Raw genomic sequence first — 22,715 nt, forward strand, 5'->3', positions numbered from 1 at the left:
ATGCTAACCAAGTATGTCCAGCCTTGCTAAGAATAGGTTTATATTTCAATGCTTCATCAATTTCAATTGTATTTTAGTATAATGATGACTAAAATGTACATTTAATAAATATATTAAATATAATTTTAATTTTTTTTGCTTCCATGCTGTGCAAAAACAGCCCTCTTTGGCTCTAACTTGGCCCCAATTTCCCTGAGAATACCTTCTTGCACTGGCTCTCTCAGATCTTGACCATGGCCTTAATTTACAGCCAGGAAAAGTACAACCCTGAGAGCTTCAGCACAGCCACCAGTGGTGCAGCTGATTTGCAGCATCACCCCCATTGGAACTGGAGCCCACTTCAGAGTCTTTATTGGCAACCAGTGAGTTGTGGGGCCTCTTTAGGAAAAAAGTTTAGTGTAAACTAACTTTACTTAGTGGCTAGAGCCTCCCCATACCTCCTGGGAACTGAGTGTGGCCTCCAGGCTTTTAGGAAAGCAAGGTTCACACAGTTCCTCCAGCTCTGTGTCTCCATCTGGGACCACCTGCCTTTACAAACCCAGGGCCGGATGTGGTTTGCCTTGGACAACTTCTCAGCTTACAAACTGGGCGAGCCCACTTTGTTTTTCACCCTGACTCCCAGACACATGATACTATTTCTTTGTTGGTCTTCAGGAGAAAAACCTGGTGGACCCAGAGGAATTATGACAATAATAAATGAAATACTCATTCCTTCGTGGCAAGCAAAATTGACAACTAAGAGCAAAAACGCACTGACTTTGTGCACCTCATTACACAAGTAATTGTGTATACACATGTGTGGTTTTGGTGTTAGTACAGATTGTGACTACACATTAGTGAAATAGTCACATCTTCCCCTACATTCTTCCTAAAATCCCCTCAAGAATTTCTTATCTCGTCTCCCCCAGTGGCGCAAAGATGATAAAATTTACTCTTTATCTGGGGGTGGCAGGAATAGGTGGTAGGGGGATATGCTATTTCAAATCCCCTTGTGAGTTAAGAAAATAAAGTAAAACTAAGTATGTTCTGGGCAGCCCTAGAGGTATACTGCCCATAGGTCCCTTCACAAAAGAACTTATGCCTTTGGGGTATGTACATTGTGCTAGCTGAGGCCACATTATTTCCCCCTGAGCTTCCCAAGGAGCCCTTAGCTGGTCACTGACCTGGGGTTGGGGTAGGGGACTGGTAGGACTTGGTCATTTCTATTTCCTTTTTTCCAGCTTTTTGAGGTATGACTGACAAATAAAAATTATGTTTATATAAAGTGTATAGCATGATGACTTGATATATGTATACACTGTGAAACGATTACCATAATCAAGCTAATTAAGTATACTCGTCACCTCACATCATCACTTATTTGTGGTAAGAACACTGAGGATTTACTGGCTTGGCAAACTTCAAGCATACAATATGTTATTATTCACTCTAGTTGGCATGCTGTACAGTAGGTCTCCAGAACTTATTAATCTTGTAACTGCAAGCTTGTACCATTTGGCCAACATGTCCCCTTTTCTTCCATGGAACAATCTTTGTTCAGGAGCTCCTTGTTAGGTGGCTGGGACAGATCAGCAGTATCATCCCAGGCTCCCCCCACCCAGACCTTCTTTCTTACATGGTGTTATCCTCTCACCCCCATAACCCCCTGTACTCCTAACTTCATCTCAGCTCTGCACCTCAGAGAGCTCAACTGACAAACACCACCCAAGTACGGGTGCCCAGGGTCTCAGAGTAACTTCACAGTCATATTAATAGCTGGTATTTGTTGACTGATTAATACGTACCAAACACTACTCTAAATCATTCTACCTGTTCTACATCATGGGGTGACAGGTAAGGAAAGCAGCCATCCTAGCACCAGGCACAAGCTGCAGTGCCTGGTGGGCCTGGGTACAGATCCCTGATGATGGCTGAGCAGCCATGCAAATTCCTATCTCCAGCCTGGACCTGGTCCCGGCACTCCAGACCTGTATCCCTAACATGCTTCCTGGTTCTCAGCACAAAAACCTAAAAGTCAGCCAAGCACAGTGGCTCACGCCTATAATCCTGGGAGGCCGAGGCAGGTGGATCACTTGAGCTCACGAGTTCAAGATCAGCCTGAGCAAGAGCGAGACCCCTGTCTCTACTAAAAATAGTAGAGGCAAGAGGCCTCCTGAGGCAAGAGGATTGCTTGAGCCCAAGAGTTTGAGGTTGCTGTGAGCTAAGGCAAATCCTGTTGGCTCTACTTTCAAAAATATCTAAAATCTGACCATTTCCTACCACTCCCACTCCCCCCATCTACCGCTCCCACCTTTGCCCCTTGCAGCCAGAGGGAACCTATTAAAACATCTTTGGCCACATCCCTACTCTGTGAGAGCTCCCCCAATTACTTCCTATCTCAGTCAAAGTCACAAGACCTTACAGGTACCCTCCCTGATCTGGAGCCTTGTGACCGCAAACCCCTTCTCCTGCTGCTGTTCCATAGTCCTCTTTCTTCCGTGGCATACCAGTCTTTTAGTCGTTCCTCAACATACCAGGGACATTCCCTCCCCAGGGCCTGTTCCCTCTGCCTAAAAGGCCCTCTCCCCCAGATCTCCATACAGCTCTCTTATTCACTTCCTCATCTAAATGTAAACCACCTCTTCAGTGAGCCCCCCACCAGCCTCTCCCCTCCTCCATGCTTCCTTTCTCCTCCCAACTCTACCTCAATCATTGGCCCTGCCAGTCTCCAGGCCAACCACAGACAGGCTACGTGGCAATGCCTCCTTGAACGTGCTCAGGGCAGGGAACAGGGCTTCCCGGAATCCCAGGCCCAACCATCACAACACAAAAACAGATGACTGCAACACCCATGACTGTAATATATGGGAAAATGGTGTTTTCTTTTCCTTTCTAATTTAATGGAAAACAACAAGGAGAAGAGTTGAGAATCCTAAAAAAATACTAATAATGGGACTCACAACCAGAGATACAAATGGGTCTGGAATGCAGCCTGGGCTTCAGGATTTTTTAAAGATTCCTGGGTGATACTCGTGTTACCTAAGGTTAAGATCCACTGGAGATCTTTTTTGAAAATTTCTATTTTAAAATAATTATATACCCACAGGAACTTATGAAAATAGTACATAGAGTCCCATGAACCCTACACCCAGCATTCCCTAGTTATGATATATGACTAAAGTACAAAATCAAAACAAAGAAGTTGACATTGGTACAACACTGTTAATTACATCACAGACCTGCCTTAATCAGTTTTATCAGTCTTTCTATATACTGATATGTGTGTATATGTGCAACTCTATGCAATTTGATCCAATGTACAGATTTGTACAACCACCATCACAATTAACATACAAAACTGTTCCATCTCCACAAAGGAAATCCTTCATGTTATGCCTTTGTAGTTATACCAAACACCGTCCCTTGGCAACCAGTAATCTATTTTCCAAGTCTATAGTTATATCATTTTGATAATGTAATACAAATGAAGTCATGTGGTATGTAACATTTGAGATTGGCTTTAATCACAAAGCACAAAGCTCTTGAGATGCATCCAAGTTGCTTCATGTATCAACAATAAATTCTATCTTATTGCTGAGCAGTATTCCATGGTAAGGATGGACCAGAGTTTGTTTAACCATTCACTCATTGAAAGATATTCAGGATGTGTCCAATTTTCAGCTATTACAAATAAAGCTGCTATGAACATTTGTGTATACAGGTTTTTGGGTGAACATAAATTTTCAGTTCTCTGGGATGTGTGTTAAAGCATGCTACTGCCAGATTATATGGGAAATACATAATTTTTATAAGAAACTACCAAACTATTTTCCAAATTGACTAACACTGTTTCAGTCAATGGCAGGCCACATACAACAGTGGTTCCACAAGATCATAACATTGTATTTTTCTGTACCTTTTCTATGTTAAGGTATATTTAGATACACAAATACTCACCATTATGTTACAATGGCCTTCAGCATTCAGAACAGTAACATGCCATGCAGGTTTGTAGGTATGTAGTAGGCTATCCCATGTAGGTTTCTATAAGTAAACTCCATAGTGTTCACACAAGAAATCAAACAATGCAGTTCTCAGATTGTATCCCTATTGTTACGTGACACATGACTATATTTTAATTCCTTTAGAAGAGATTATAAATGGTACTTTTCTCATGCAAATGTTGAAATTGGTTTTATTTATAATAGTCAAAAATTAAAAATAACCCAAATGTTCTTCAGTAGGTGAATGGATAAACAAATCTTTTTTTTTTTGAGACAGAACCTCAAGCTGTCACCCTGGTTAGAGTGCTGTGGCCTCACAGCTCACAGCAACCTCCAATTCCTAGGCTTAAGCGATTCTCTTGCCTCAGCCTCCCAAGTAGCTGGGACCACAGGTGCCCACCACAACACCCAGCTATTTTTTGGTTGTAGTTGTCATTGTTGACTGGCAGGTCTGGGCTGGATTGGAACTCCCCATCTGTGGTGTATGTGGCTGGCTTGAGCTACAGGTGCTGAGCCTGGATAAACAAATCTTGGTATATCTATACAAAAGAAGGCTCAGCAATAAAAATAAACAAGCTACTGATATACATAACATAGATCTCAAAAAGATTATACAGAATAGAATTCAGACCATGTTTTTAATTTCAGTTTCCATATGGTCATTGCTAGCATCTAGAATTAATTTTTGTTTGTTGATCTTGTATCCTGTGACATTACTGAACTCGTTTATTAATTCTAGAAGTTGTTTTGTAAACTTTGGGGTGTTCTACATAGAGAATCATGTCATCTGCAAATAGTCTCATTCTTCCTTTCTAATACATATGCTTTTTATTTTTCTCAACCAATTGTACCAGCTAGGATTTCTGGTATTACATTAAGTAAGACTGGTGAGAGCATACATTCTTGCCTTGTTCCTTTTCTCAGGGGGAAAGCATACTCTTTCACCATTTAGTATGGTGTTAACTATAGCATTTTTCTAGATGCTCTTTGTTAAGTTGGAGGAGTTCCCTCTATTCCCAGTTTGCTGACAGTTCTGATCATGAATGGGGGTTGAATTTTGTCAAAAAAATTTTTATCCATTGATCTGATTATGTGATTTGATTTTTTTCTTCCATGGCTCATTAATATGGTAGATTACACTGACTAATTTTCAAACACTGAAATGCCTTTGCATACCTGGAATAAACCCTACTTGGTCATGGTATATAATTCTTTTTATAAGTTGCTGAATTGTTTTGCTAATACTTTATTAAGGATCTTGAGAATTTTAGTATCCACGTTCTTGAGAGATATTGCCGATAGCTTTCTTTTTAGTTTTGTCTATCTGGTTTTGGTATCAAGGTAAGAGTGGCCTCATAAAATGAATTAGTATGCATTCCCTCCTCTTCTATTTTCTGGAAAAGATTATGCAGAATTAGTGCTAATTCTTCTTTAAATGTTTTGTAGAAATCGCGAGTGAAAAACTCTGGGCATGGAGGCTTCCTTTTTGAAAACTTTTTAATTATGAATTCAATTTCTTTAATAGTTGTAGGACTATTGAGATTGTTTCATCTTAGGTAAGTTTTGGTAATTTATCAGGCTTTCAAAGAATTGGTCCATTTCATCTAAGTTGTTGAATATATGTGTAGAGATGTTTGTAGTATTCTCTTATTGACCTTTTAATAGCTACAGGATCTGTAGTGATATCACCCATTTTTTCCTAATATGATAATATCTGCTTTGCCAATCTTCTTAGAGATTTATCCATTTTATTGATCTTTAAAATAACCAGATATTTTATTGATTTTCTCTGTTGTTTTTCTATTTGCGACTTCAGTGATTACAGCTCTTTGTTATTTCCTTCTACTTGATCTGGGTTTATTTTGATTTTCTAATTTCTGGAGTTCAGATTATTAATTTGAGAACTTTCCTTAATTCTAATGTAAACATTTAGTGCAATAAATATATTTACCTCTCAGTACTGCTTTAGCTGTGTCCCACAAATTTTAATATGTTGAATGTTCATTTTTAGTTACGTTCATATTTATGTATTTTTATAATTTACCTTAGGACATCCTCTTTGACTGATGGATTATTTAGAAGTATATTATTTGATTTCTGAGTATTTGGACATTTTCCTGTTATCTTTCTGTTATTGATTTCTAGCTTAATTATAGAACACATAGGTCAAAGAACATATTCTGTATCATTTCCATGCCTTTAAATATATTGAGGTTATTTTTTTTTTTGAGACAGAGTCTCATTATGTTACCCTCGGTAAAGTGCTGTGGCGTCACAGCTCATAGCAACCTCATTCTTGGGCATAAACGATTCTCTTGCCTCAGCCTCCCAAGTAGCTGAGACTACAGGCACCCACCACAATGCCCGGCTTTTTTTTTTTTTTTTGCAGTTGTCTTTGTTGTTTAGCTGGCCCCGGGCTGGGTTCGAATCTGCCACCCTCGAGGCCTGTGATAGACGCTGTAACCACTGTGTTATAGATGCCACCTATTGAGGTTAGTTTTATGACACAGAGTATGGCCGAATTTGGTAAACATTTAATGAATACTTGCAAATAATGTATTTGATGCTGTTTCTAGTGGAATGTTCTATAAAGATCAATTAGAACCTCTTAGTTGATGATATTGTTTGGTCCTTCTATAACCTTGCTGATTTTCTATTCAAGTTCGGTCAAGTTCTGAGAGAAGAATGCTAAAAGTTCTAAATATAATTATATGTATTTGTCTATTTTCCAGTTCTATCAGTTTATGCTTCATATATTTTGCAGCTCCGTCATTTGGTGCACACACATTTAAAATTCCTATGTCTTCTTGGTGGAATGACACTCTATCATTGCGCAATCGCCTTCTTTGCCCCTGGTAATTTTCCTTGTTCTTTATCTACCTAATCTGATATTACATATAGCTGCTCTTGCTTTTTTAAAATTAATATTTGCATGGCATATCTTTTTCCACCTCTTACTTTCAATGTATCTGTATCAATATATTTGAAGTGAATTTCTTATAGACAGTATATTACTGAGTCATGTTTCTTATCTATTATCTTATCCCTGTTTTTTAATTGATGTATTCAGATCATTTACTTTTAAAATTAATTATTGACATGTTAGAGTTTAAGCCTACCATTGTATTATTTGTTTTCTGTTTGTTCACTCTGTTTTTGTTCTTCTATTTCCTTTTTCTTATCTTCCTGTGGGTTATTTGCACATTTTCTAGAATTCCATTTTGATTTATCTACAGTCATTTTTTGTATATCTCTTTGTATATTTATCTTTTAGTGGTTTTATAATATACATTCATAACTTAACACAGATATTGGTATCAATATTTTCCTAGTTCAGTAATATATAGAAATCTTAATTACATTTAGGTTCCTTTATATCCTCCCTATTTCTTAAATATAATTTTCTTATATATTACCTCTACATATGTTGAATACCACACTGGATGTATAATTTTTGCCTCAACCATCAAACATGTTTTTAAATATTAATAATATATATACTATACCTAGCCCATTAGACATATCCCCTATTTTTCACATTCACTCTTTTTTCCCTTATGAAGTTCCACGTTCCCTTCTATTACTACTTCCTTTATGTTTAGAGAACTTACTTAGCCATTATTTAAGAATAGGTCTGCTATTGATAAATTCTCTTCATTTTCTTTCATCTGCAAATGTTTTTATTTTCTCTTCATTCCTGAAGGATATTTCCACCAGATGTAGAATTCAGAGTTAACCATTACTTTCTTTCAGCCTTTGAAAATGCTGTGCACTTCCTTCTAGACTCCATGATTTCATAAGAGAAATCCACTGTCATTACAATTATTCTTCCCTATAGGTAATATCATTTCTTTCTTGCAGCTTTTATTTGCCTTTAGTTTTTAGAAGTTTGATTATGATATACTTTAGATTAGATTTCCTTGGGTTTATCCTATTTGAGTTTTGTTCAGCTTCTTAATTTTAAAAGTTTATGCATTTTGCCAAATTTTGGGGGGGGTCAGTCATTATTTCTTTTTTTTTTTAATTTTTTAAATTAGAGATAGGGTCTCACTATGTTGCTTAGTCTGGTCTCAAACTCCTGGGCTTAAGAAATCCTCTCACCTTGGCTTCTCAGAGTGCTGGGATTACAGGCATGAGCCACCATGCCCAACCTAAACATTGTTTATTCCCTTAATCTTCTCAATCTTCTCTTCTCCTTCTGGTATTCAAATGACACAAATGTTAGATTTTATGCTTTTGTTTCCATAGATCTCTAAGACTCTGTTTACTTTTTTTTCAGACTATTTTTTGTTATTCAGCTTGGATAAATTTCATTGATCCATTTTCAAGTTCACTGTTATTTTCCTCTATGATTTCTAATCTATTATTGAGCTCATCCAGTAAGCTTTTTAATTTGGCTACTTTACTTTTTGGATTTCCATTTTTTCATATCTTCTATTTATTTGCTGAGATTTTCTAATTTTTCATTTGTTTCAAAAATGTTTGATATTACTCGTTAAAGTATTTTTATTATGGCTCCCTTAAAAATCTTTGTCAGATAATTCCAAAATCTGAGTCTTCTCAGTGCTGGTTATATGGTTTGGATATTTGTTTATTTTTTTTTTTTTTTTGAGACAGAGCCTCAAGCTGTCACCCTGGGTAGAGTGCTATGGCTTCACTGCTCACAGCAACCTCCAACTCCTGGGCTCAAGCGAGTCTCCTGCCTCAGCCTCCCAAGTAGCTGGGAACACAGGCGCCCACCACAATGCCCGGCTATTTTTTGGTTGCAGTCATTATTGTCATTTGGCGGTTCCGGGCTGGATTCGAACCCGCCACCTTAGGTGTATGTGGCTGGCGCCTTAGCCGCTTGAGCCACAAGCGCCAAGCCAGGTTTGGATATTTGTCTCCTCCAAATCTCATGTTGAAATTTGATCCCCAGTATTGGAGGTGGGGCCGTGTGGGAGGTGTTTAGGTCATGGGGGTGGATCTCTCATGAATGGCTTGGTGTCCCGCCCCAATGATGAGTTCTCACTTTTTAAAGTTCACACAAGAGCCACACAAGAGCTGGTAGTTTAAAGGAACCTGGTACCACCTCCTCTCTTTCTTTGTTTCCTCTCTCACCAATGACACACCTGCTCTCCCTTTACCCACCACTTTGCTTAGAAGCCCCCCAAAGCCCTCACCAGGAGCAGATGCTAGTGCTATGCTTTTTGCAGTCTTCAGAACCACAGGACGAATAAACCTTTTCTCTTTGTAAATTACCCAGCCTCAGGTAGTCCTTTTTTCTCTTGAGACAGAGTAAGAAAAGATCTCTGGGAGATCTTTTAAAAGAAAATTATATTTAAGAAATAGGGAGGATATAAAGGAACCTAAATGTAATTAAGATTTCTATATATTACTGAACTAGAAAAATATTGATACCAATATCTGTGTTAAGTTATGAATGTATATTATAAAACCACTAAAAGATAAATATACAAGAGAGCCATGGCGTCATAGCTCACAGCAACTCCAACTCTGGCTCAAGCAATCCTCTTGCCCCAGTTTTCTATTTTTAGTAGAAACGGGGTCTCACTTTTTGCTTAGGCTGGTCTCAAACTCATGAGCTCAAGCAATCCACCACCTTGGCCTCCCAGAGTGCTAAGACTATAAGCGTGAGCCACTGTGCCCAGCCAGGTATTCCTTTATAGCAGTGCAAAATGTACTAACACAGTTGGCATTTGTTGGACTTTTCTCATTTGAATTGTGATTTTCCATGTTGTTGTTATGACAAGCGATTTTTTATTGTATCCTGGGCATTTGGGCTATGATGTTACAAGACTCTGAATCCTATTTAAATTGTATCAGGCATTCACCCTATTTAGGTTAAGCATGCAGGTCCTGGACTACTTTTGTGAGCTGCAGTTTTAATGACAGTTTAGTTTCCAGAGCCCTTGCAGTGCAATCCTAGTCTGCTTCATTTGTATTACTCAGAGGTCATTCTGAAAACCTGGGTGATGTTCCATGCTAAATTTTGTTTATTTTTTAAGGATGGGATCTCTCATTCTGTCACCAAGGCTGGAGCACAGTCCAATGGCACTATTGTAGCTCACTGCAACTTTGAAGTTCTGGGCTCATGCAATCTTCCCATTTCAGCTTCCCGAGCAGCTGGGACTATAGGCACACACTATCATGCCCAATTAATTAAAAATGTTTTTTCATGGTCGGGCATGGTGGCTCACGCCTATAATCCTAGCACTCTGGGAGACTGATGTGGGTGAACTGCTTGAGCTCAGGAGTTAGAGACCAGCCTGAGTAAGAGTAAGACCCTGTCTCTACTAAAAACACAAAATTAGCTGGGCATGGTAGTGCATACCTACAGTCCCAGCTACTTAGGAGGCTGAGGCAAGAGGATTGCTGTGCCCAGGAATTTGAGGTTGCTGTGAGCTGTGATGCCACAGCACTCTAGCCTGGGGCAAGAGACTGTGTCTCAAAAAAAATTTTTTTTTGAGATGGGGTCTCACTATGTTGCCTAGGCTGGTCTCAAATTCCCAGCCTCAAGCAATCCTCCCATCTTGGCCTCCCAAAGTACTAGTATTATAGGCATGAGCCACTGTGCCCAGCCCCATTTTAAAGTTTTCATTGTTCAACTTTTTGGTATGTTAATTCTAGTCAGATTCACATATTGGTGGATCTGAAGTTAGCCCAGGACTTTCTTTTCAGGAAGGGAAAGTGCCTTTAATGAATCCCTTTCTCCAGCTCTCTCCTCTCCAAGATCTTCCCCCATTTTTTAGTAGGTAGGATGCGGGGGAACCTCCTACCACTGCTGAGCAGGGGCCAAAGAGGTGAAACTCCATATTCCCTATTCAATCCCCACTGACAGCATACCAGCAAATGAGAGGAGAGCTGCCATGAATTATCTGGTGCCACTGAATAGGGTACAGAAGTCCAGATTCTCTAGCAGGGAAGGAGAATTTGCTACCAGGCCATTTTCTACCTGTATTTTAAGCCATATACCTAATGGTTCAAAACAATACCCATTTAGTATCTCACAGTACTGGAAGTCAAAAGTCCTGGTAGTGTCAACCAGGTTCTTTGCTCACTCAGGGTCTTGCAAGGCCAACATCAAGATGTTAATAGGCTGGACTTTTATCTGGAGGTTTGGGAAAATTATCCACTTCCAAGCTCACTTGGGTTATTGTCAGAATCCAGTACCTTGTGGCGGTAGATCTGAGGTTCCCCATTTCTTTCCTGGCTGCCAGCCAAGGTCTACTCTCTGCTCCCATAGGCTTCCCATATTCCTTCTTATATGACTCAGCCATCTCCAAAGCAGCAAGTCCTTCTCAAGCTCTAAGACTCTCTGACTTCCTTTTCTGCCACTAAACCTAGAAAGTTCTCTGCTCTTAAGGGGCTATGTAATACATTAGGTCTTCCTGGATCACCTCCCTTTTTTAAAGTCAGTTGTGCCATATAACGTAACACAATCACTGGAGTGACAGTTCAACACATTCACAGGTTGTGGGGACTTAGAAGTAGAATCTTAAGGACCATTCCTAGAAATTCTGCCCACCTCATTGCCACAAGGTAGAGGGTAGGATGGAGTAAATTATTTAGTCTAGAGGTTCTGCAATTAGAATGTATTAATTCTAATGAACTCGAATTGAGCATTGTTTACACATTACTATGTTCTTTGTATATTTGCAGTAAATATTTTTTATAATTTTCAACATGATTCTGTTTCCTTACATATTCATTTATATAGCTACTTTATTCATAAAGCTATTTTAAAAATAATATAATATCTTCAAATCTAGGTGACAGGCCTCCAATTCATGTTCTTCAGAAAAGATATTAGATTGAAAAAGATGATGCTTCCCTATCAGTACCATCGTACACAATGAATGCCCAAGCTTTCTCAAGGAGCAGAATCAGCCAAACTTTTAAAAAACATTCTAAAGGGTTTCAATCCCAACTCCAGCCCCCACCACAAAATTCTGACAATGCTATGCACCTGGATAGGGGTCAAGTTGGAGACCCACTGATATGCAGCCCTTTGTGGAAGCCATATACTTTACCAGTTTAAATACCTAGTAATGATCACAGCAACATTGTAGATGGTTTAGATTTCAATCTGCCAGAAAACTGAGGGTTAAAACACATGATCTCAAAGTTCCTTTAGAATCTAAGATTTAATAATCTTGTCATTAAGAAAATAAGATTCCAGTATGCATAATCACCACGATCAACTCAGTCAGGGTACTAAAACTCACTGAGGTCACAGCTCTCCCCGAGTCACAAGACACCCCCCCCCCTTTCTGCACTGTTAACACTTACAAAGCCTAAGAAATCTGCCAAATTATGTGGGCTCTTACTGGTAACACGTTTGTACTTAATTACTCTAGACCCTACTTGGAATAATATTTCTCATAACAGTGTCTAAAAGGTTCCAGTTGTTACTTTTAGGATTTTTTTTTAAAGAAAATTGTATATTTAAAGTTTAAAGAATAATTTGAGCTGGAATTGGTTGTTTTCAAGGGCCCCAGGGATGGGGAAAAATTGGATAGTTACACATCTGGATTATTTACAGTCAAGCTCCTTCCGAAAAGCATACACTGAAAACTCCAAAATGACAAGTTGGCTTACAAATCAATAAAATAAAATATTTTTCCTAATTGCCTTACTTTCAGAATTCATAGAAAAAACAGCATAAGGCCAAAGGTTGCACTTTCTTTTGAAATAGCGGACTTTTGAAGAAAATACTTTAAAATTCAAGAGAGAAGTTAAATGCCATGATTCTGCCTGATTGGACACCTGGGGAAGGCGTGAGGCAGCAGGTAATAATGTGGGGGAGCTTAATGGTGACAACTCTGACATCTAGATGATGCTGCGTGCTTGAGTTCAGGCCCTGGAGCAAGTCTGCCTGGATTCTAGTAATCTCTGTACTCACCAGCTTGTGTGTCTATAGCTAAGTCTGTTAACCTTAACATGCCCCAGTTACCTCTTCTAAGAAAATGAACATAATAATAACAGTGCCTGTGCCCTATGGTGATATAAGAATTTAATAAAACAAAACATACAAAGAGCTTAGCCTCCTTCCTACTTGGCATACAATAAGTGCTCAATAAATTTTGGTCATTGTACACAGACAGACACAGGCAGATTATGCAGACAATGCCAGGCAGCCAATAAGCCTTGAATGTCCATTATTACTCCAAAAAGTAACACAGCAATCAGGGACAAAAGTTAACTATAGGCGGAGCACCACGCCTGTAATCCTAGCACTCTGGGAGGCTGAGGCAAGTGGATTACTTGAGCTCAGGAGTTCAATATCAGCCTGTGCAAGAGCAAGATCCTAGTCTCTACTCAAAAAAAAAAAAAAAGAAAGAAAAACTAGGCAGGCATTGTGGTGCCCACCCAGCTACTCGGGAGGCTGAGGCGGGAAAATCACTTGAGCTCAAGAGTTTGAGGTTGCTGTGAGCTATGATGATGCCACAGCACTCTACCCAGGGTGACAGAGTGAGACTCTGTCTCAAAACAAACAAAAAAACAAGGTAAATATAGGTTGATTTAGCACGTTCTAACAGTTGCCTGATGAATATAGTCAGAACCTTCTGGAATGGCTTTATTAGTAACAACATCTTTGTAGAATATCTTCGTAGAACAATGTCTAAAGTTCACAATTCCCCAAGGCAGGTCATAGGACCTAAAACTATCATCCTATAGAAGTTATATTTGTGACAATAATCCATGCAATGTGTCTCACTTGTGCTTATACCCTCAAGCACATAGTAGACACTCAGTAAATGTTACTCAATGAGTATAGCACACCCCCCCACACCCAAGCACATCATGACTAAATGTTATGAGCAAAAAGAGGCTCTACAGACCCGGCATGGTGGCTCACACCTGTAATCCTGGCACTCTAGGAGGCTGAGGCTGGTGGATCATTTGAGCTCAGAAGTTCGAGACCAGCAGAGCAAGAGTGAGCCCCATCTCTATTAAAAATAGAAAAATTAGCCAGGTGTTGTGACAGATACCTGTAGTCCGAGCTACTCACTTGAGGGTCTGAGGCAAGAAGACTGCTCAAGATAAAGAGTTTGAGATGGCTATGAGCTAGGACACCAAGGCACTCTACCAGGGCACAGAGTGAGACTCTGTCTCAAACAAAAATAGAGGCTCTGCACATTATGAAACACACCTCGAAAAAACCCTGCTACCTTTTCAAGAGTGATAAATATCTTTTTAAAAATCATCCATATAATTCATATAATTAATATCCCTTGGGTTAAGAGTTTTGATAAAAAAATGTTTAATAAGAGACTCATGTCACGGTCTTTGAATATAGAAAAGAAACCTAAAAATCTTTACTATATGCCACTTGTTGAAGGAGATTTGTGATTCTTCATAAATCAAGAGCCCCAAAGCAACTGCAAACTTTATCTTGGAGTGGTGCAAGCATTCAAAATATAGGCCTTTTGCTTCATGGATCAAAAACATACAACCGCATTCACCAATCACTTTGCACAAATACCAAAAAAGGTTCTAAAGGTGCCAAAGAGAGGTCTACAACACCTAGCAAATGAAAGCTGAGGCCACAGGAAAGCAGGCTGTAAATGGTTACGCTCAGCATGTGCACGACATGAGACATGCAAGCTATAAGTAAACACACTTCGACCTTCAACAACAGGGTAGGCAGTTGTAAAATGAACTTTTACCTAACACATGCAAAAACAGGCAGAGAAAACAGCTCACTTCCTCACAGAGTCAGATAAATTTAAAGATCAACATGCATATTCTTTTAACCCTTATTGTAGCTTCCTGCTTTCTATATGTCTGTTTGTGAGCTACAAGTGTCAAGGGCCTGGGCCCTGTTACACTTTATCAAATGTCCCTGACCAGAGCAGAAAGACGGTGCACACCAGCCCAAGCTATAGCTTCAAGGCTTTTTCAAGTTTGTTTAGCGGGCCATGAAAAACATATTTCTGTGGATCTATGCCAGGAGAACCCAGAGAAAGGCTTATAAATCCCTTGCTTGACTGAACACTGTTGTCTGGATCTGAGGGTAGGGTTTTCAAAGGAAGGTACTGGTAATGAAATCCCACATGCAAAAATGGACCCCAAAGACAGAGTCCAGATCTGCTTGTAATAGGTGGCTGTCTTTCTGTTTTATGTGGCAGTTTGAGGTACCACAATAAGCCATCATATTTTTTAAATGACTTTAAGGATTCATCCTAGTATTTCCTATTCTTATATCCCATATTGTGTCATGGTCCATCAGAAAAAATATCTCAGACTTGGAAATTAGGCAAAAAAGATGATCATGTGGCCTTCTAATGTCATGCTAACAAATTTTCTAATAAGCCCCCCAGGAGGGTTATCTGACTCTCGGAAAATATAACTTGATTTAACTAATACTTTAGTAGGATAAAATTCAGAGGATAACATGTAGAAAAATGGTAAGACATGTTGTTCTCTTTTTTTCTTTTCTGGTAGAGATGAGAATTCCAAAGGTGTGCTAAGACATGAACCAGTTTTGAATCTAACTTAGCCATCTTATTTAAACATTCCTTTTTCCACTGAGGTGTTTTGTTTTTAATCAGTTCCTCATATCCTCATTGACTCGGCTTTGTTATTCTGCTAGTTCCCTCATTAAGTGAGCTCTACAAAACTTTGACACATGCTCTCTATTTATGAGTTTTCAACAATGTAAGAATTAGCCTTTGATAGTTCCTGAGCCCAATAATCAAGTCATCCCTGGGAAATGGAGATCTGTGCTTCAAAGGTCTCCAGTCAGACTCAGAGGGCGGCTTTGCTAAGACAACAAGATTCAGGCTGATTAGCAAAATTGGCTACTGAAGCACAAGTGAGGCTAGAGGCACAGAGGTGACATCTTCTCCCATTACATACACACACACACACACACACACACACACAGGCCACAGCTTTACACAGAGGAAAACCTACATGTTGAAAGTCAGTGAGGATAGCAATTCCACTCCTACATGCATGCATCTGTGAGAGGAATGAGTGCTCACATTCGTGAGACATACAAGAATACTCCGAGCCTTTATTCATAAAATCCCTAAACTGGAAACAACCCAAATGTCCATCAACAAGGGATTAGGTAAACAAATTATTGGTATATTCATTATAATGGGATACTATACAGCAAGAACAAAGTACCAATATACACATATGCAAAAACATTTTGTTGCATACATAGCACAAGAGGGCATATATTAATATAAAGGAGCACATACTATATGACTCCATTTATATGAAATTCCAATACAGGCAAAACTAATTTATGATTATTGATTACCCAGGGGAAGAAGAATGACTGAGAAAGGGCATAGTGGAACTTTCTGGAGGGAAAGAAATAGCATTGATCTGGATGGTGGTTATAAAGGCACGGACTTATGTAGAAACAAAAAACATCAAGCCATATACATATGACTTGTACATTTTACTCTACATAAATTTCACCTTGAATTCTTTTTAAAAGAAAAGAAAAGGGATGGGTGGAGCCCATCTCCCTAGTCTCTTGAGAGACTAGGACAGTATCGAGTTGAAGGCAGATCCTGGATCCTAACACTTTGGGGGACCATGCTCAAATGGGACACTGGGTAAAGATCTAATAAATGAATCAAGAAAATGTTTAAGGTGGGCGCTCTGACAGTGGTAACATGTACATAAAGGCACACAAATAAACAACGGGATTCCACAAGATTACCCATTTCAATCCAAGGACAATTGTTTCTTAAGCTAAATAGGACATACATAAAGCCACATTCAAAGTTGAACAGCTATGCTGAAATGATTATTATTACTTGAAGATGCACTTTCAGCTTTTAGATTCTCAATGGAGTCCTGGTTATTGTTAAACTCCACGGCATCCACCTACTGAATTTTCAATAACAGGCCTAAAACATTTCCAGTGGGTGAAGACTTGAAAATAGACTCAGCCATCTGAAAGAATAGAAGTTTCTTTTTCTGCCAAATGTGACAGCCACAAGTAGTGCAGCCCCAGCTGCTCCTGCCACATCCTTTCTGCCCCAGGTGGAGTGAGCACCTCCCAAGAGCATGACTTCCCCTCACTGGGAGCGCTCAAGCCAGCTGACAGCTGTGCAGGCAGTAGCAGGGTGACCCAGGCCCAGAGGAGACCCACTCCTCCCCCTCCCAGAGGCTAGCACAGTGGCACACTCACAATGGGGGACTGGCCACTGTGCTAAACAGTTTCCAGCAGACTCTCGTTTAATCTTCCAAGCAGCCCGGTGAGGTAGTAAATTCTCAGAGGGAAACAGATGGCACATTCTTGAATCAGGGTGATCTGAGACAGGACTGATAAAAAGATCCTTACAGAATGGGTGAGGGTAGGAAAAGCCCAGGGAAGTAGCCTAGAGTTAGAAATAAGAGGGCCCTAGAAATGGAGGTATAAGGGGAGAGGGGTGTGGAGGAAGGTGGACTTGACTAGAGTAACCACTTCTCCAGCAAGAGACCCAGCCAGCCTAAAATCTCCTGGGCAAGGAAAGAGTGGGATCAGCCCTCACTTCACTGGTCTCCCTCCCTCCCTACCATCTCCTTCTGGGGCTCCCCTAGAACCCAGAGCCCATGGAAGCCACAGGACAGGAGCCTGCTGCCATAGCGCACACTGGCCTAGCCTAAGTCAGAGTAGGTGGGGCAATAGGGAGGCTTCCTGGAAGTCAGGACACCACTTCCACTTCATAGTGAGGCGTCCTCCTTGAGTGAGGAGAAGGGTCAGGTTCTGGAGCCCATGTAGGCAATTGCAACACTGTGTTTCCTGATCTTGATTCCTTTCCACCCTCCACAGTCGCTGACAGCCCACCAGCCTAATGCCCTGAGCAAACTCTGTAGACTTTGTAAGCACCTTCCAGACTAGTCCTCTGACTCTATGGATTTGTGATTTAAAATGAGGGGACGTGGCTCAAGTGGCTAAGGCACCAGCCATATACACCTAAGGTGTCGGGTTCAAATCCAGCCCGGGCTCGGCAAACATCAATGATGGCTGCAACTGAAAAAAAAAATAGCCAGGCGTTGTGGCGGGTGCCTGTGGTCCCAGCAACTTGGGAGGTGGAGGCAGGAGACTTGCTTGAGCCCAAGAGTTGGAGGTTGCTGTGAGCTATGCCACGGCACTCTACCCAGGGGGACAGCTTGAGGCTCTGTCTCAAAAAAAAAAAAATAAGGGGACACGGTGAGGGGAGAAGAAGAGAGAGAGGAGGAGGGAAAGAGGGGAAGCATTGGTGTGCTGCTACCTAAGGGGCACAGTATAGGGGTACATGGCACACCTCCTGTGTGTGGGACACAACTACAAGAGGGACTTTACCTAACAAATGCAAACATTGTAACCTAATCACTTGTATCCTCATATTAATGTGAAATAAAAAAAATAGAAATAAATGAAATGAGGGGACACTGTCAACAGGACACATTAAAGCTATTTAAAATAGTGCCTACTCTCAAAATTGGAGCTGATACTGCAATCCTTTCTCCTTCCCAAACTCCTTCTCTCTCTTTCCCACAATCTTCCTCCCTTTCCCACAGTCCTCTTCTCTGTCCTACAATTCTCTTCTTTTTCTCACAGTCCTCCTCTATTTCCCACAATCTGCCTTTCTTTCCCATAATCCTGCTCTCTTTCCCACAGTCCTCTTTTCTTTTCCACAGAACTCCTCTCTCATTCTTTCCTCCTTCATCTTCATTCCAACCACTGTCCTCTTTACCTGGAAAAACCCTCCTTCCACATTAGAATTTGGTTCAATTTCAAGGACAATCCCAAAGTCAGAGGTTTTATTTTAAAAGGCCAAAGAATAAGGCAGTGCCTGTGGCTCAAAGGAGTAGGGCACTGGCCCCATATGCCGGAGGTGGTGGGTTCAAACCCAGCACCGGCCAAAAACTGCAAAAAAAAAGGCCAAAGAATAGGCGGCACCCGTAGCTCAGCGGGTAGGGCACCAGCCACATACACTGAGGCTGATGGGTTCAAACCCAGCCTGGGCCAGCTAAAATCAACAATGACAACTGCAACAAAAAAATAGCCAGGCATTGTGGTAGGCGCCTGTAGTCCCAGCTACTTGGGACGATAAGGCAAGAGAATCACTTAAGCTCAAGAGTTTGAGGTTGCTATGAGCTGTGACACCACAGCACTCTATTGAGGGTGACACAGAGGGGAGGGAAGGAAAAGGGAAGGGAAAGGAACCCTTAGCAGCCCCTATGTAAGCCCTTCCAACTCTTAAAATGGGAGGGAGCTGTTGGATTCAAGCACGGTCCAGGAAATAAACTCTGTGCCCTACAACTGCAGAGAGCAATGTCTATCAGCATGTCACCAACAAAACTCTCCCCAGCTTTCTGAACACCAAAAAGAGAAAAACATGTTAGCAGGATCACCCTGAGGCAACATCCTGAAGAAAGATGTAACTAGATTCTTCTTCATTTTATACGTGGAGGCGATAAAAATAAAGGGCCTACAGGTTAGAAGTCCAGATCATGTCACACATTTTTTCATCAACAACCCTTTATCATAAAACCCTCCCACCCGAACCGTGAAGAATACTCTTTTTCACCCAACAATTCAAACTATTATTTATAACTGTGCAGCAGATAATTTATTAACAAGAATGAAATATTTTTTTTGTAATTAACCCCTAGATGGCTTCTGCAAAAACATAATTTTCAGAACCTTACTGAAGAAATAGGTTTTTCTCAATGGTTTATGGACTTAAAAGGGTAAAGGAAAATAATACTGCTCCCATCAAAAAGGCAATATAAATACAAAGGTAGAAAACATAACATAGTTTCGGACAGTGCCTGTGGCTCAGTGGGTAGAGTGCCTGCCCCATACACTGAGGGTGGGGGGTTCAAACCTGGCCCTGGCCAAACTGCAACAAAAAAATAGCCAGGTGTTGTGGTGAGCGCCTGTAGTCCCAGCTACTCAGGAGCCTGAAGCAAGAGAATCGCCTAAGCCCAGGAGTCAGAGGTTGCTGTGAATTGTGACGCTATGGCACTCTACCAAGGGTGATAAAGTGAGACTCTGCCTCTACAAAAAAATAAATAAATAAAAATGACATAGTTTGGATTCTACACTCAGTTTGACTGGTACTTAAGTGGTCAAAAGAGAGTTTTAACTCCATTTTGCATGGAATGGGAAAAAAGTAAAATTCTTTTAACCTCTCAAAGCAGAAAACAAGTACATAAATTAAACATTTAACAAGCTTTATGTTTTTCAGCATTATCTAAGAAGTGATTACAGAGTTTATAAAGAGATCATTCTGGGTCTTAAAGAAGCAATTTCAAAACAGGAACCCAGATATCCAGGGCAAAGCTGTACATTCTCTTCTTGATATCATACAGGAGGTCAAGATGTCAACTTATCCCTTGAGAGACTCCCATGCAATTCATTATCAAGTGCCCCACAGCCCTTGGTCAGCACAGCCCACATAGGAGACAGGAAAAGGGTTTTGCTTTGTACTCACTCTTACAAAGTTGTCAGGGAACAAACCTCTCCTGCCGTTGACCTGTCCCTCCCACCAGCCTCCATCCTCCTTCCTGATGTTGGTGATGATCTCTCCCACGCTGATGGTCAGCTCATCGTCGTGCTGGGCCTGGTAGTCAAACTCCACTATGGCCTCCACTGGAAGGAACCAGGAAAAAAGAGCAACTCAGATCAGATGTTGGAGAAGTCTAAGGCCCATTGTCCCTAAAAGGCCAGTAAAGTCACATTAAAGGGACTTCCCCTCTATGAATATTCAAAATAACAGGGTCGGCTTGGCGCCTGTGGCTCAAGTGGCTAAGGCACCAGCCACATACACCTAAGGTGGTGGGTTCAAATCCAGCCCAGGCCCACCAAAACAACAATGATGGCTGCAACCAAAAAATAGCCAGGCGCTATGGCGGGCGCCTGTAGTCTCAGCTACTTGGGAGGCTGGGGCAGGAGACTCGCTTGAGCCCAGGAGTTGGTTGCTGTGAGCTGTGATGCTACGGCACTCTACCCAGAGGGACAGCTAGAGGCTCTGTCTCAAAAAAAAAAAAAAAATTAAAATAACAGGGTCACACATAGCAACTGATTTTGGTTAACCTGAAGCCTGCAGCACAAAAACCACATGAAATGCTTGGTCCGTGGTCAGGCACAGGCATGGTGGCCCCTAGGTCTCAGGGCCAGAAGGGGCTTCAGAGGGGAAACACCATAATAACGGTGAGGTTAATAATGTTCACCTCACCTAGACGGAGTCCAGCGTCATCTCCCTGGATACAGACAACAAACAAGAGTTTAGCTCTTGGGATCCCCGTCCCTTTCCAGTACTATGTGCTGCTAACCTTTCTGGGCCTCAGTTGTTTGAAATGTCAGTGTTAATAATTCCCACCCTTTAGAGGCAATACCCATCTTGCAATGATAACACATGTAAAGACAGCTGGTGTAGAGCACCCAATTGGACAAACCAGTGTCTCAGACTGCCTACATCAAAACCACAATTGCCTCCTCAACAGAGGAGTTCTTAGTCAGCAATACCATATTAAATTGTTTTCTCAAACTATGGTAATTTCTCATCCTTGGTAACAGGCAGGGACAACAGGGAAGAATGATGGGTCTTCTTGTTGACAAAGGACCAATGCAAATTAGCAGAGCTAATCAATCCAGAGATGAGTTTCTTATGACCACCTCAATATAAGCCAATCTCATGACTTTTTCCTTTTTTATTTGTAGCTCTATATAAAGGGATGGATGAACGAATGAATGGCAAATGAATAAATACAAGGATAACAAAATTTAGATGAGGAAACCTCAAGTGGCGAATTAACAATTCAAAAGTTGCCTGTAATCCTAGCACTCTGAGAGGCTGAGGTGGGTAGATCACCTGAGCTCAGAAGTTTGAAACCAACCTGAGCAAAGTGAGACTTTGCTCTCCTAAAAATAGAAAAACTAGCCAGGCATTATGGTGGCCACCTATAGTCTCAGCCACTCAGGAGGCTGAGGCAAGAGGATGCTTGAGCCCAAGAGTTTGAGGTTGCTGTGAGATATGATGCCATGCACTCAACCCCAGGCTGAGTGAGAATCTATCTCAAAAAAAAAATTATGATAAAATAATTAAAGAGGAAAAGTTAAATGAGCTCTACAAAGAGTGAATATACTAAAATTAACTCAAAATGGATTACAGGCCCAAACATAAGAGCTACAACTGTAAAACTGCTACAAGAATAAAAAGGAGAAAATCTTAATGACTTTGGGTTTGGCAAAAATCTCTGAAATGGGAAACAAAAAGCCCAAATGAGTAAAAAAAAAAAATACAATACAAAAAAAAATACATTGAGGTAGGTTTTTCCAGGAAAAAGGCTGGTGGGTGAGATTGCACCCATTACATGGGCTTTGCACATCTATTTGGGATAAATTCCCAAAACTCTTCCAGTTTGGAATTTTCTATCTATCCAGGCTGGGGCACTCCTTCTGTCCACTCATCATCTCCACTGAACCAGACAGTTCATAAGGACTTCTAAATGGAGTTTCCTTTCCTACATCATTCTGTCATTCCAAAATTAGTTGTCTAATTCCATTGTCATAAATCTGCCAGGGATGGAGTTGAATTGCAAACCATTCTCATCACTTACCAACAAAAAGGAGTGAGAGTATAGACAAGGCAATCTTTACAGATTTCTCCAGGTTCCTGACAAGTACACAGGCACAAACACTGATTTTCTTGTATCATGCTCTGTTCTCCAACAGGTAAAATGAGTTGTCCTAACAACCAGAACCAGGTTAATTAAAACACC

General features: G+C 40.7%; 1 protein-coding gene across 4 annotated transcripts in view; it reads right to left on the bottom strand.

Annotated features, from left to right (window-relative positions):
• SH3KBP1 (SH3 domain containing kinase binding protein 1) overlaps positions 1–22,715 on the bottom strand; it is a 357,471-nt gene that overhangs the window by 281,662 nt on the left and 53,094 nt on the right. For all 4 annotated transcript variants that reach the window (XM_023514341.1, XM_003791888.3, XM_023514340.1 and 1 more), the window contains exon 2: positions 20,426–20,583. In XM_023514341.1, the coding sequence (XP_023370109.1) occupies positions 20,426–20,583 (158 nt within the window). The remainder of the gene's footprint in view (positions 1–20,425; positions 20,584–22,715) is intronic.

The sequence above is a fragment of the Otolemur garnettii genome, unplaced genomic scaffold (assembly GCF_000181295.1).
Source record: "Otolemur garnettii isolate 467f Iridium unplaced genomic scaffold, OtoGar3 scaffold00051, whole genome shotgun sequence".
Lineage (NCBI taxonomy): Eukaryota > Metazoa > Chordata > Mammalia > Primates > Galagidae > Otolemur > Otolemur garnettii.